General features: G+C 40.5%; 2 protein-coding genes across 6 annotated transcripts in view; one reads left to right on the forward strand and one right to left on the reverse strand.

The window, feature by feature from the left end:
* On the forward strand, positions 1 to 7687 carry tmem98 (transmembrane protein 98). 2 transcript variants are annotated; one of them, XM_079646535.1, is made up of 7 exons: positions 1 to 111; positions 2188 to 2425; positions 3192 to 3323; positions 3901 to 3934; positions 4012 to 4127; positions 5016 to 5075; positions 5465 to 7687. In XM_079646535.1, the coding sequence occupies exons 2-7, from the start codon at positions 2295 to 2297 to the stop codon at positions 5664 to 5666; spliced, it is 675 nt and encodes a 224-aa protein (XP_079502661.1). In that variant the 5' UTR covers positions 1 to 111; positions 2188 to 2294; the 3' UTR covers positions 5667 to 7687. The 2 variants fall into 2 exon arrangements, with proteins under 2 accessions (XP_079502661.1, XP_079502662.1); XM_079646536.1 differs by lacking the exon at positions 1 to 111 and adding an exon at positions 1077 to 1575.
* The window catches only part of svilc (supervillin c), a 24736-nt gene continuing 19370 nt past the window's right edge, over positions 6959 to 12324 (reverse strand). For all 4 annotated transcript variants that reach the window (XM_079646527.1, XM_079646526.1, XM_079646529.1 and 1 more), the window contains 10 exons: positions 11959 to 12277; positions 11664 to 11815; positions 10962 to 11064; positions 9982 to 10189; positions 9748 to 9881; positions 9512 to 9667; positions 8932 to 9075; positions 8738 to 8850; positions 8176 to 8331; positions 6959 to 7970 (listed from right to left, as the gene is read on the reverse strand). In XM_079646527.1, coding sequence (XP_079502653.1) covers positions 7881 to 7970; positions 8176 to 8331; positions 8738 to 8850; positions 8932 to 9075; positions 9512 to 9667; positions 9748 to 9881; positions 9982 to 10189; positions 10962 to 11064; positions 11664 to 11815; positions 11959 to 12277 — 1575 coding nt within the window. In that variant the 3' untranslated portion in view covers positions 6959 to 7880. The remainder of the gene's footprint in view (positions 7971 to 8175; positions 8332 to 8737; positions 8851 to 8931; positions 9076 to 9511; positions 9668 to 9747; positions 9882 to 9981; positions 10190 to 10961; positions 11065 to 11663; positions 11816 to 11958; positions 12278 to 12324) is intronic.

Raw genomic sequence — 12324 nt, forward strand, 5'->3', positions numbered from 1 at the left:
CGTCCACGCCCCATATTGGGAGATGTCGGTGCCGTCTCCGCGCGCCTAGTGGCGCAGAGGAAAGTATTTTGTCTCCAAAAAGGAATTCAACTAAAAGAACAAAATGTTTAGGTAAGTAATCGATTGTTTCTTTGCTTTATCAACGTGTAAGTAACGTGTTGTACATGTAAATGTAACGTTAGGAAAAGTGCAGTATACTTTAAGTAAAACTGATGTGTGCTATGGTTTTGATGTATAAGTGTAGAAACTGCCTGTGTTCATGAAGTACAGATACAAACTTTACATATGTGCGGATGTGTTACTGTGAGCGAGCGCCAATGTTTCTATTAGACAAACAATTTAGGGGAAATATTGAACTTTGGTTGCCCCCTTTTTTTGTGCTTGTGTTTTTGCTCTCCGCAAATTTGTAGAGATAAGAATAGGGATTTGTTTAACCTAGACCCACGTTAATAAACCCTTGTGTGTGGTAAATACTCAGCATACAGACCATTAAAACCAATACATTGATGATTTAGTCGCTTTAACTTTTTTACCTTTCGTTTTTTATGTTAGTTTGTGGTTTATCCTCTTGCAGAAACTATTGTGATCAGTACTTGAAATGGTCTGATAACTATTAAGATACTTTCCTTTAGTAGCAACAGTAAAGACAATTACAATTATTATACTCAGATGTATAATGGACAAAAAGTTATTTAAAGAATCTTTAAAAAAAATAGTGTATTTACTGTTATTTAGTCTTATGTAGTGCAATGGTCAAGCGAGTAATCAGATCATAAGGGATGTGTTTAAGGTCAAATCTGACTCTGCATTGTAACTATAGCTATCAGATAGATTTAGTGGAGTAAAAGGTATATTATTTCATTTTGAAATGTTGAGAAGTAGAAGTATGAAATAGCAGAACATGTAAATTAGGCAAAAAGTACCTCAAAGTTGTAAGAGGTCTCAAATTAAGACAAGCAGTTTGCTCTGCAGTGAAATCAGCTTAGTTAGGTTAAAGGGGAAACCCTGTTGTTTTTTGTTTCCTGAAATATATCAATGAAACATTTGTATCTGTTTTATTTTAGCAGAGACATTTCAAGGATTTCTTACACTCCGGCCTGTGAAAAGAAAAGGGAGTCAGGAAAGCTTTGGGGCAGGAGAGAGACAGGAGAAAGCTCTGTGCGATACGGCGAGTGTAACACAAAATAATCAGATTAAAGAATTACAGCATTCCAATGCAGAATCTCACATAATCATCCGGGCAAAAAAAATGTAGGTTTACAATGTTGTAATGTTGAAGGTTCAGCTGCCCTGCAGTCATGTAACAGTGAACACTGTTCATAATGGCAGGCATCATTACAAATCAATTATACTTTACTGTACCTTGAGAACGGGGAGCCAATGACGGCTTTCTGGCAAAGAGTTTACTCCCATCCTCTATGAGTGATCAGGTGGGGCAGGGCGGGTTAATGAGTGACAAAACCGAGCAGAGGGCAGCTATACTATACACTCTCAACGAAAGGGTAAATGTCATATCACCTGAATTAAACTGCAGATAAAAGAGAATACTTCAGCCAGGACTGAAAACATCAGATGGTAAGAGGTCAAAGTTTATGAGGGTTTAGTTCTTTGTTCAGGTATAGACAGGCGGTTTAGGTGTGTGTGTGTGTGTGTGTGTGTGTGTGTGTGTGTGTGTGTGTGTGTGTGTGTGTGTGTGTGTGTGTGTGTGTGTGTGTGTGTGTGTGTGTGTGTGTGTGTGTGTGTGTGTGTGTGTGTGTGTGTGTGTGTGTGTGTGTGTGTGTGTGTGTGTGTGTGTGTGTGTGTGTGACTTTGGCTGCTTGTTAAAGTTCAATAGAATAGTATAATATTTGTTGTGAGTTGTCGTTGCCCTAGTTTCGCAAATAAAGTCTCTGTATAGCAAACACTGTGTTCTCATTACACCGTATGACATGCAAACAAAGAGCAAGTGCACTTCAGCTTTTATGTACTCAGATAAAGATCAGCCGTGTGTTGTAGGTGTGCCACATTCAGAAACACTGCTGATTGTATCCCTCTTTCCATTGGCTCAGAGGGGAATTGTGTTTCAACAGAAGTGAAAATCAGGAGAAATCTAGCAGAAGTATCTTCAAGTACAGGGATGATATTCCTCTTCTCCAGTTTGATGTCACCCAATCACTTTGACACCAGCAATTCTTCTCTCCTCGACAGATGAGCGGCCATCCATAATCAAGCTCGGACAATCAGGCGACCCTGATTGGACTCTCTTCCTCTCAAACAAGTTGCTGCCTGCAGCTGCTTTGGGAGCTGGAGTCGCCATGGAGACAGTGGTGATCGTGGCAATTGGGGTGTTGGCCACCATTTTCCTGGCCTCCTTCGTCGCCCTTGTGGTGGTGTGCAGACATCGCTACTGCCACCCTCACCACCTGCTGCACCCCTTCGACACCAAGTCAGTGAATCAATACAAAGCCTCCACATTTGAACTAGAAAGAGTTTTAACTTCTATCAGATTTTAGAGTCTTACATTGTAGTTAGTATATAATATAACCACTGCTAGCCTACATACTGTTTGTACTAAACGATTAGGGTTGGCTTCACACTTTTTAGCACTAGTGGTTTATGGGCATTTATTAATTACTAATAGTTGAAAAATGCCACAAAAGGAGGCAGAGAAATGCAACTAAGACCTCAAACAGGGACTTTGCACTTCATGGTTGGCTTCTTAAATCCTTTAAGCCACAGTGGCACTCGATTTGTGTACCATTCAACCTCAGTTGGACTCATTTATTTCAACATTTAACATCTCTTTTTCTTTTTTCCAGTGTGTTGTCATCTAATTGATATGCTTTACACCTTGATTAGTGTTTGTTCAATCAACAACAACAAAATCAGGCTGTTTTGTTAGCTTTGTTTACTTATACACCTGTTGTTGAAAAAGTGTTGCTAATAAAAGATAATCATCTTAAATATTTATATCCACAACCTGCCAGGACAAATATTGAAATTAGAACAGAAACCTGTATTGTGTGCTCAAAGACACAGAGCCCCTTTATACTATGTGAAAAACACTAAAACGTGATATCCTCATGCAAATTTCCAGTCAATAAACTTGCTTTGAATCAGTTAACCACAGCAAATGTAAAGGTAATTTAACTGTGACTTGCTGGTTGGTAATCCAGCCGTGCCTCCTCTGGTTTCCCTGTTCTGTTTTACAGACCCACAGTGGATCTGATTGGAGCCATGGAGACCCAGAGCGAGCAGTCGGAGCTGGAGCTGGACGATGTGGTCATCACCAACCCGCACATCGAGGCCATCCTGGAGAACGAGGACTGGATAGAGGACGCCTCGTACGTCTTACTGGTGCCATTTTGGCATGACATAAGTTTAAAGCTTTAGACATTTAGGTTAAGTCTTCAAATGCTGCTGCTAACACAGCACATTTACCCAAGTACTGCCAAAAGTACAGTTTTGAGGTACTTGAGTACTTACATGTTCAGATCTATTCTATTTCAGAGGGAAATATTTTACTTTTCATGTCAATACATTTTTTACATGGCATTAGTTACTTTGAGTATTGCAATTAACAATACAATACTAAACCAACAAATAAAGTATGTTATGTTATTATAGATAAACATAAGACTTAATTGATCCACAGGTGGGAATTATATATGTTATGTTATTCATGTATTTTTGTTTTTGCCTGACTCAACATTTTTCACTTTTTAAAAACATTTTATAGACCAATCGATTAAATTCTAAAATATTCAGAAGAACAATTCATAAGCAAATAAGTTGTAGCCTACTTTAGGTTACTCTTTTTACTCCGATAGTGTATTCTTTTTGTGGTACACTGGTATTGCTGTTTAAGTAAATTACCTGAGTATTTGATTCTACCTAATTCTCTGAATGTTTCTCCCACAGTGGATTGGTCTCTCATTGTATCTCAATCCTAAAGGTAACTCAAGTCTTTACTTTAGTTCTAGTCTATATTATTTATTTACCTGAACTAACACGTTATATTTCGATCTACAGATTTGCCACACTTTGACTGAAAAGCTGGTTGCCATGACAATGGGTTCAGGGGCAAAGGTCAAGGCACCGGCGAGCTTGAGTGACATCATCAGTGTGGCCAAACGCATCAGCCCGAGGTAACGCGCATTTACCAGTAATTAAGGACATTTACTTAAAAACTATTTTAAGGTACTTGGTATGATATTTAATATATTCAGTTGCTACTTACTTTGAAAACTCTAAATCTTTTATACAAAATCTTTTCATCAACTCAATGATGATGTATTGAATAAGTAAGATAACACTTTACTAATCCTTTGGTGAATTCACATCTGAAAGTGTTTCAAAACATTTCCCCACTGTAATGAACAGTTTAATGCTTCAATAATTTTGATTCAGTATCATAATATACATCATTTTGTAGGCATTCTACAACAAAATGAGTTATTTTACTTTTGATATTTTAAAGGTAGGGTAGGTAATTCACTTCAGAAACACTTTTTGTTATATTCCATGGAATGCTCTTAACATCCTGTTAGCAATGAATAAATTAAATGCTTTGCCAATAAATATATATTTCATCTGTGGAAGCCGTGGCGCTGTAAAAACCAAGTCCAATGGTCTGTCTCGGCCCGCGGCAGATAATTGGATGGCTTACCTGCCTGTCAGCCTTCCATCTCATGCACAAAACTTATCTCGTGCCCTCATTGGTCATGTGCGCATTCGTGTGTGTTGGAGGAGGGGCTCTGTAAGGAAGTCTGAATGAAGGGGCAGATTTTTTTCGGTTGTGTATTTTCAAATTCTAGTTTACTCAAGCTGGTTTCTCCATTCTTACCTACCCTACCTTTAAGTGTTTTGGGATGATAATACTTTTTAATTAAGGACTTTTTAACATAGTTTTTCTATACTGTGGGACTGTACTTTTACTTCAATAAATGTTCCATATATTACTAAGTTCCACCTCTGCTATGAACACATACTGACTCCGGCTACCCTCACATCCTCTCTGTCCCCTCTCCTCACAGGGTGGACGACGTGGTCAGGTCCATGTACCCGCCTCTGGATCCAATCCTCCTGGACGCCAGGTAATCACATTTGTTTTCCCATCCATAAAATCAGCTTCTTTGTATGACGTTGATGACCTTATGCAAAGACCTGTGACCGTGATTGACCTTTAAGAGCTGGAGAAGACCACATGACTCGATGTATCCATAAGGAAATAAACTTTGATTTATGCAGCGATAGGGACAGCTAATGTGAAGTGTCACTGCAAATTGACGCTATGGGAAAAACCTTCAAAATCAAATATTTTGTGCCTTAAAAAACAAATGTAAAGTTATGCAATCTGGCTCAGCCCAACAGACCCTTTCTAAGCCAGTTTTCCTTCATTTTAAAAAGGATTTTGGGAATCAGTGCATCTCACCCAGCAACAAAAAAAAGTTAAATCAAACCCATTTTTCATTTTCCTCCTCAGGGCTACAGCTCTCCTTCTTTCAGTCAGCCACCTGGTGCTGGTCACCCGCAACGCCTGTCACATGTCCGGCAGTATGGACTGGATCGACCAGTCACTCAACGCAGCCGAAGATCACATGGTGGTTTTGCGTGAGGCGGCACTGGCCTCTGAACCGGATCGATTCATACTCGGACATGATGCACAAAGAGAACAGGCCATTTAGACATCCAAACAAGGGCATGAAAATATGTCCCTTTTCTGCCGTACTCACTTGATATTGAACAGGCACATATTCCACCTGGGGGTGTTGGAAAGGCACGATTCACAAACTCACCATCAAACCCATGATTAAGGTTGCGCTGACTGATGCAGGGACTCCTCATTTTTACATTTCAACTTTAGAAAAAGTACCTTGGAAATTGTTTCTTTATCACATCTTCACCAGAAACAGCATAACATGTGTGCCTTCACTCCAGCTACAGGATTCAGGTAGTTTTCAGTGTGTAACCCTTTTCTAGACTTGGTCTGTTTTAAATGCCTGCAAGTAAAAGGCCTTAGGAAATGTCTTTCTCAAGTGCGCCTACACCCAGCCGTGGGCCTAAATCCAATCTTGCCAGCACTGCACAGTCACATGAAGGCTTAGTCAGCTAATCCATTCTGAGGAAAATAACATCCAGTTAGCCAGTGAACCCAAAAGGGCTCCTACTCAGTGGACCAATGGAAGAACAACCGTACCTATTTACAATTTGTTGAGCACACATGACTTGTGGTTACTCTAAAACGTCCCTCAGATCGTCTTACGTAACTCAGAAATCACCAGTTTGAGAGTTGTAATCACACAACAGCATCAGTTTTAGCCACATCACCAACACAGTAGGGATTTTTTTTTCCACTCGAGAAAAGCCCATTTGTCCCATTGCTGCATTGTATTAGGATTAATTGAGGCTGTGATGGATTAATAACCACCACTTTGGTGCACATTGAAATACCTCAACATCTACTCCCTGGATTAGGATACAAATGTGGACAGAATATCATGGTTCCTAGAGGATGAATCCTAATTACTTTGTTGATTCCCTGACCTTTTCTTTAGCGCCACAAGCAGGTCAACATTTGTGGTTTTGAGTAGCCAAACAACTTAAATAGCTACAACATTTTTAAAGCAGACATCCATGTACCGCAAACGATAAGTTTTAGTAGGCAAGCTGATTTTAAATACTTCCAGTATTTGTTATCAAATACCTGAAAAGTATTGAGATTGCTATCAGCCTGTACTTTGTCATTAGCATGTGTAAGCACGCTAACATTAACGATTTACATCAGTTTGATTTTGAGTATGTTAACATTTAGCTTAGCCTCACAGAGCAGCTAAAATGTAAATGCTTGCAGACAGTGAGCCAAGAAACATTAGTTTTTTTAATTTTGAAAACAAAAAGCTGGGTTTTAAAAAAAAATAAGAATTCAAGCTAAACATTCTATTTAGATTCATCCAGGAAACGGGATATTACACCAAAGTACACCAAAACATTTTTAATCACCATCAGCTCAGTGTTACCATTATCAGAAATATTGAGCTTTCACACACAATTGTGATGCCGTATGTCTTTATAGGTTTTTGTGTTAGGAGGGGTGTTGTGAACAGCGTGGTGATTGAGGTGGAGCAGAATTAGCGTGTTGTTTGGGGCCAGAGGGATGTTATTGGAGCATGTCCACCTGCTCCCCCATGCATAGCTAATACTAAATCCACAAGGAGTCCTAATAAGGCATTACCCACAGCAACAATGAACACATGGGCTTAAGCTAAAATACACATGGCACAAACCTTTGTACACACAAAGCAGGCAGACAAATGAACACACCAGTAGCGCTAACAACTGTATAATACACATCATAGGAGTCAAATACACTGTTTTTAAGATTGCAGTGACAATCAGGAAGAGAAGCAGCAGCTGAAAGTCTTTCAACTGAAATTAAGCAAAACTTTAGTTCCGAGCATGCAGAGATATTTTGATGGAAAGATCTCAATCGAGGAGGAAACCTTTTTAAAAGTAGTTAGCCTTTTATTCTTTTGTATGTATTCCTTTGTTTTCTTATCCTTATTCCACAGTTTATTATTGATGTCCTTCGCTCACACCCTCATACATTTTCTTTATATCTTTCAATGATTTGTACAGATAAAGTTTACTTTAATAGGAAAAGGTGTGTTGTTTTTTGCTCTGAACAATAGCCACAGAGAAATGCATGTCTGATAAAAAGTCCAAACACTCATACTAGTTTGACATAAATAAAATTGAATTTCTTTCCTCTTTTTATAACAGTGTGAGCGGTCCTTTGTGCAGCAACGCGGTGCTAATACCCCCCTGCCATCTTCTCTTCTCAGTGGAGGAGGAAGTCCCTGCTGCAGGAGCATCAGTCAGCCTCCATTTGTTTTCGCTGTCTAGCTAAGCAGCCCTTTGCTTTTCTTCAGATCAATTTGCTTCCAGTCTGGGAGGGAAGTGTATTCATCTCTCTTCATTTCCAAAATAGTCTGAAACATATAATTGTAGGGATTTGTTCACTGGGGAAATCATTTTATAAAATAAAATATAAATGTTAAAGTTTAGACAAAACTCCTAAATAATTTATTATCAGATTAAAAAGATGAGAGCATCTATTTTTATTTGTAAAACATTTGGATAACACTGCAGCCTGCTGGTTAAAAGACATCACTGCATATTGCTCCATCAGTTTACCTGGAAGTCGTGATCAGACAGGTAGACTTCCAGGCGCTGGGGGTCCACTCCTTCAGGCAGGGGGCTCTGCAGCAGCTCCTCCAGAGGGTACTGGGTCTTCATCAGCTGGGCCAGGGCGTCCTGCACCAAGGTCAGCTTCACCCGCCCTGCATCACCCTTACACAGACATTCATGGAAAAATACATAGAACAAAGCTGGTGATTAAAACTGGTAGGAAATGATCTTGAATAAGGCAGTGTCACAGTAAACAGTGTTTCTCTGGTAGACACAGGATGTAGGAGCTGCAGCTTACATTTGCTCAGCTTGTTCTAATATTTTAAGATCTAGTCATCCACTCTATTAAATTCCATTTGGTTAAAATAAATAGTTAAAAATTACAAATATCTAAAATGTGTTGTCTAAAAAGGACAACTTATGACATCTTGGATAACGTAACAAAATTCAACAAAATATAGAAAATAGGTCTAGAGATTAAACATTTGAATGTAGAAATGTTACGTATTACACTTTGAATATCTACACTAGAAACAGTGAGGTGTAGATAAGTGCATGGGGTTTTTACCTGTGGATGGGGTCCCAGGCTCTTTTCCCAGTGGGGAAACACATTAGTGAAGGTAAGAGGTTCTAAACCCTCAACAATTAGGTAAGCCTGCGGTGGACGTCTTGGGTTCATCTCTGTTACAGAAAAAAAACATTGAAAAATGTAAATACTTCAACTAATCAGCAACTAATTCATTTTAAACAGCCTTCTCGTACCCTTGCAGTACTGCAGCGCCGTCTGCATGGCACACCTCCTCTCAGCATGCCAGCAGCTCCAGGCTGAGGTCGAGCTCTCCGTCTGCTCAGGCTGACCCCTCTGCCACAGGTACACCTCCAGACGGTTATCCAGCAGGAACAAGGCTAACAGGCAGGCAAGAAAGACAGTGGATATGAGACAATAGAGTGAATTTCGGAGCCCTTCTGGGAGTCATATACTCAAACGTTTCTCATTGGTGAAAAGAAGAAGTCAGATATTTATATACCAAAAAACAGCATTAATAGAATATCATTTTTTTTTTACCATTAGCAGAAAACATTTTATTTAGGTAAATGTATGCAAGCCAAATGAACTTATAAAATTAAGTTAACTTTTACTATTGGGATTTTGGCAGAAAGAAAAAAAAGGATAGTGCCAAAACAATTTTAGAAATTGATAACAACAAACCAGTGTAAATGTATGATAAAGTAAATGGTTGACTCAAAAGTAATGTGGTTCTTGTTTTCAATGAATGTACATAAAAAGATAAGAGAGAAAGAGACACATGTGTTTGTGTATTGTGCATGTGTATGCTGTCACCTGGTTGTGGTACAGAGTACAGACTCCCCTGGATGAAGGGCGATGGCATCACGACCCCCGGCAGCCGAGTTGGACTCTGCAGCTCGACAGCCTGGAAACTCCCAGAGAAGGCACTCAGGTGGAAGAGGCGAGGTGTGAAGTTATACTTTCCGGGATCTAACAAAGAAATATTTTTTAAGTGTGATTTAGAAGATTAGAGAAGGTCCTGGATGAAGAGACGTTGAGTTGTTTTCTACCTTGCAGCATGCAGTCATACGCCTTCCTGTCCATTTGTCCCAGTGCTGTCCAGAACTCTGCCGGCTCTGAGCCTTCCTCCACCACCTGCACCTTCACAGGGCTGCTTTTACTGAGACCCAGCTCTGGTGGACACCTAAAAACACAAACAATTCAAAGGCTGGAAAGTGATTTCAACGTTCTATGTTAAAGACATCAGTGAATCCTTGAAAAGCCGACCCACTGACTTGACTCACGTTTGAGTGAGATGCTCCACTGCCCTCTTGCTGACCTCTCTGGAGCCGCTGTGAGCCTTACCGCCCGTCCAGAGGTACATCAGCCCCTGCTGGCTGCTGAGCAGGACGACAGAGCCCCTGGACCTCAGACCTGCACAGCAGCAATCCACTTCCAACAGAGAGCCTTCCTCAGGGAGCTCTCCGCGCACACAGAAGAGACGCCACTCTGCTACAAAATAAAATATGTGTTTTAAAATCACATGACATTGCGTGCTGTCCAAAGATGCACCAGAGCCCCACAGGAGTCCATTCCTGCATGTGGCCATCAAACTTTTCATATTCTCCTTCAGAGTGTCACATCATCTAAGTCAGTAATAATATATAATAATAATACATTTATTTTGGGGGGCGCCTTTCATAACACCCAAGGACAGCTTACAGGGTTACATATTTACAATTAACATTTACACATTTTTTAAAATTTTACCTTACAAATTAAAACAGTGGATTTAGTGAAGTATCAGCCGGGGTAAGACAAGACAAACAACAGGAAATTGACTACAAAAGGACACAAAAGGACAAAGGGTACAGATTATAAAGAAAATGCCAGTTTAAACAGGTGGGTTTTGAGTTGGGTTTTGAATGTAGACTGTAGATAGTAGACTGGCTCTTGCACTTAATTCAGCCCTATCGGCAGCTCCGTTAGTCTGTTTAGTGATTACTCTTCTGGTTTACTCCGGCATTAATACTGAATTCAAATGTGCTTTTCAATTATTGTTCTATTAACACTTTTTCCTGTATTTTAAACACTTAAATATAAATGGCATTTTTTAGTATTGTATTTTTCAACCTGTTAAAAAAATATAAAATATGCACATTATTTATATACATCTTTCTTATTATCATTTGTCTATGTTTATGTTCTAGAAGGGATAAATGAAGTATTTCTGAGCTTGATGACTAAACCAGGAGAACAGATACAGGCCCTTACTGTACAGTACCTGCATTATTGGAGGCTTCCTCTCTCTTGCCCTTGTGAACGACCAGGCCTCCCTGGAAAAGCTGCAGGAAGCAGGGAGGTTCCTTTCCCTGAGGAGCCACCACCTTCAGAGACAACACAACAAAAAGTCCATATTTGAATCAGTCAAACTGTTGAGTACACACAGTGTGTATTTGCATGTAAACCCTTGTACTGCATTGTATCTACTAAATACAGCAATCAGTAAAGTATATTTCGATCAAGCAGTAGCTCAGTCAGTAGGGGCTAGGACTGTGAGCCGTAGGGTCACCGGTTCAAGTCCCCAAGCAGACTTAAAGTATGGAGTGTGGACTGGCACTTGGAGAAGTCCCAGTTCACCTCCAGGGCCCTGCCGTGGTGCCCTTGAGCAAGGCAATGGACATCCCCCTTCACTCCCATTGCTCCCCGGGCACTGTGCAATAGCTGCCCACTGCTCCTAGTACTAGCCTCCTGGTACTAGGATGGGTTAAAAGCAGAGAACAAATGTCACTGTGTGTGCTGTGTGCTCTGCATGTGTGACCATTCAAGAGGGTTTCATCCCTCCAATTCAAAAAATGTTTTTAAATTAAAGTAAACCCTCACACCAAAGGTGTCCTTCAATATGCTCCTTCAGTAAACGTTCTTACAGAGTAATTACTTTAGGGTGTGGTTTTATTTCCAACAAACGGTATTCTGAAGGCCTCACCTGTGACTCCCCTTGGTTGTTCGTCCCAATGGACAGGAAAGCAGCGGTGTCCCGTCCGCTGACACTGGAGTGACGGCCCCGCCACAGGAAGAAGGCAGTGTTTTCTTTTTGTTCGTGACCTCCACTAAACACATCAGCGCTGTTCATCTTATCTACAGCAGAGGATAACATATTTACATTTCTATTTGAGGTATTTTTATAGCTAATGTTTTTGTCTAAATCAAATAACACCGACTAAAAGGACAGGATAAGCCACAGTAAGGAATGTGAGGGTGACGTGATAAATGTCTCTGACCGACAGTGTTGATACTGTACGTCCAACGGATGACGTATGAGTCTCCTTCGTGAAGCTGCCCGGTACTCTCCATGGGAACTTCGCTGTCATCAAACTCCTGGACGTGCCACGTGTCCACAGCAACTGTCTTCAGCTCCATCTGACGTCCTTCCTCCAGCATGATGACCCCGTGCCCCCTCTGGACGTCAACCCCAGCCAACACGTTATGGACCAAGCCATCCCCTTCTAGTAACTGACCGGACACTAAGGCTTTGGCATCACAGGCACTTAAGACGTCTGAGGATGGGGGCATTAACTCGGAAGACTGAACTGGGACAGGCTGTGGACGGATGGAAGTTGAATCAGAATCAGAATACCTTTAAAGCT

Source organism: Notothenia rossii (assembly GCF_949606895.1).
Source record: "Notothenia rossii genome assembly, chromosome: 8".
Lineage (NCBI taxonomy): Eukaryota > Metazoa > Chordata > Actinopteri > Perciformes > Nototheniidae > Notothenia > Notothenia rossii.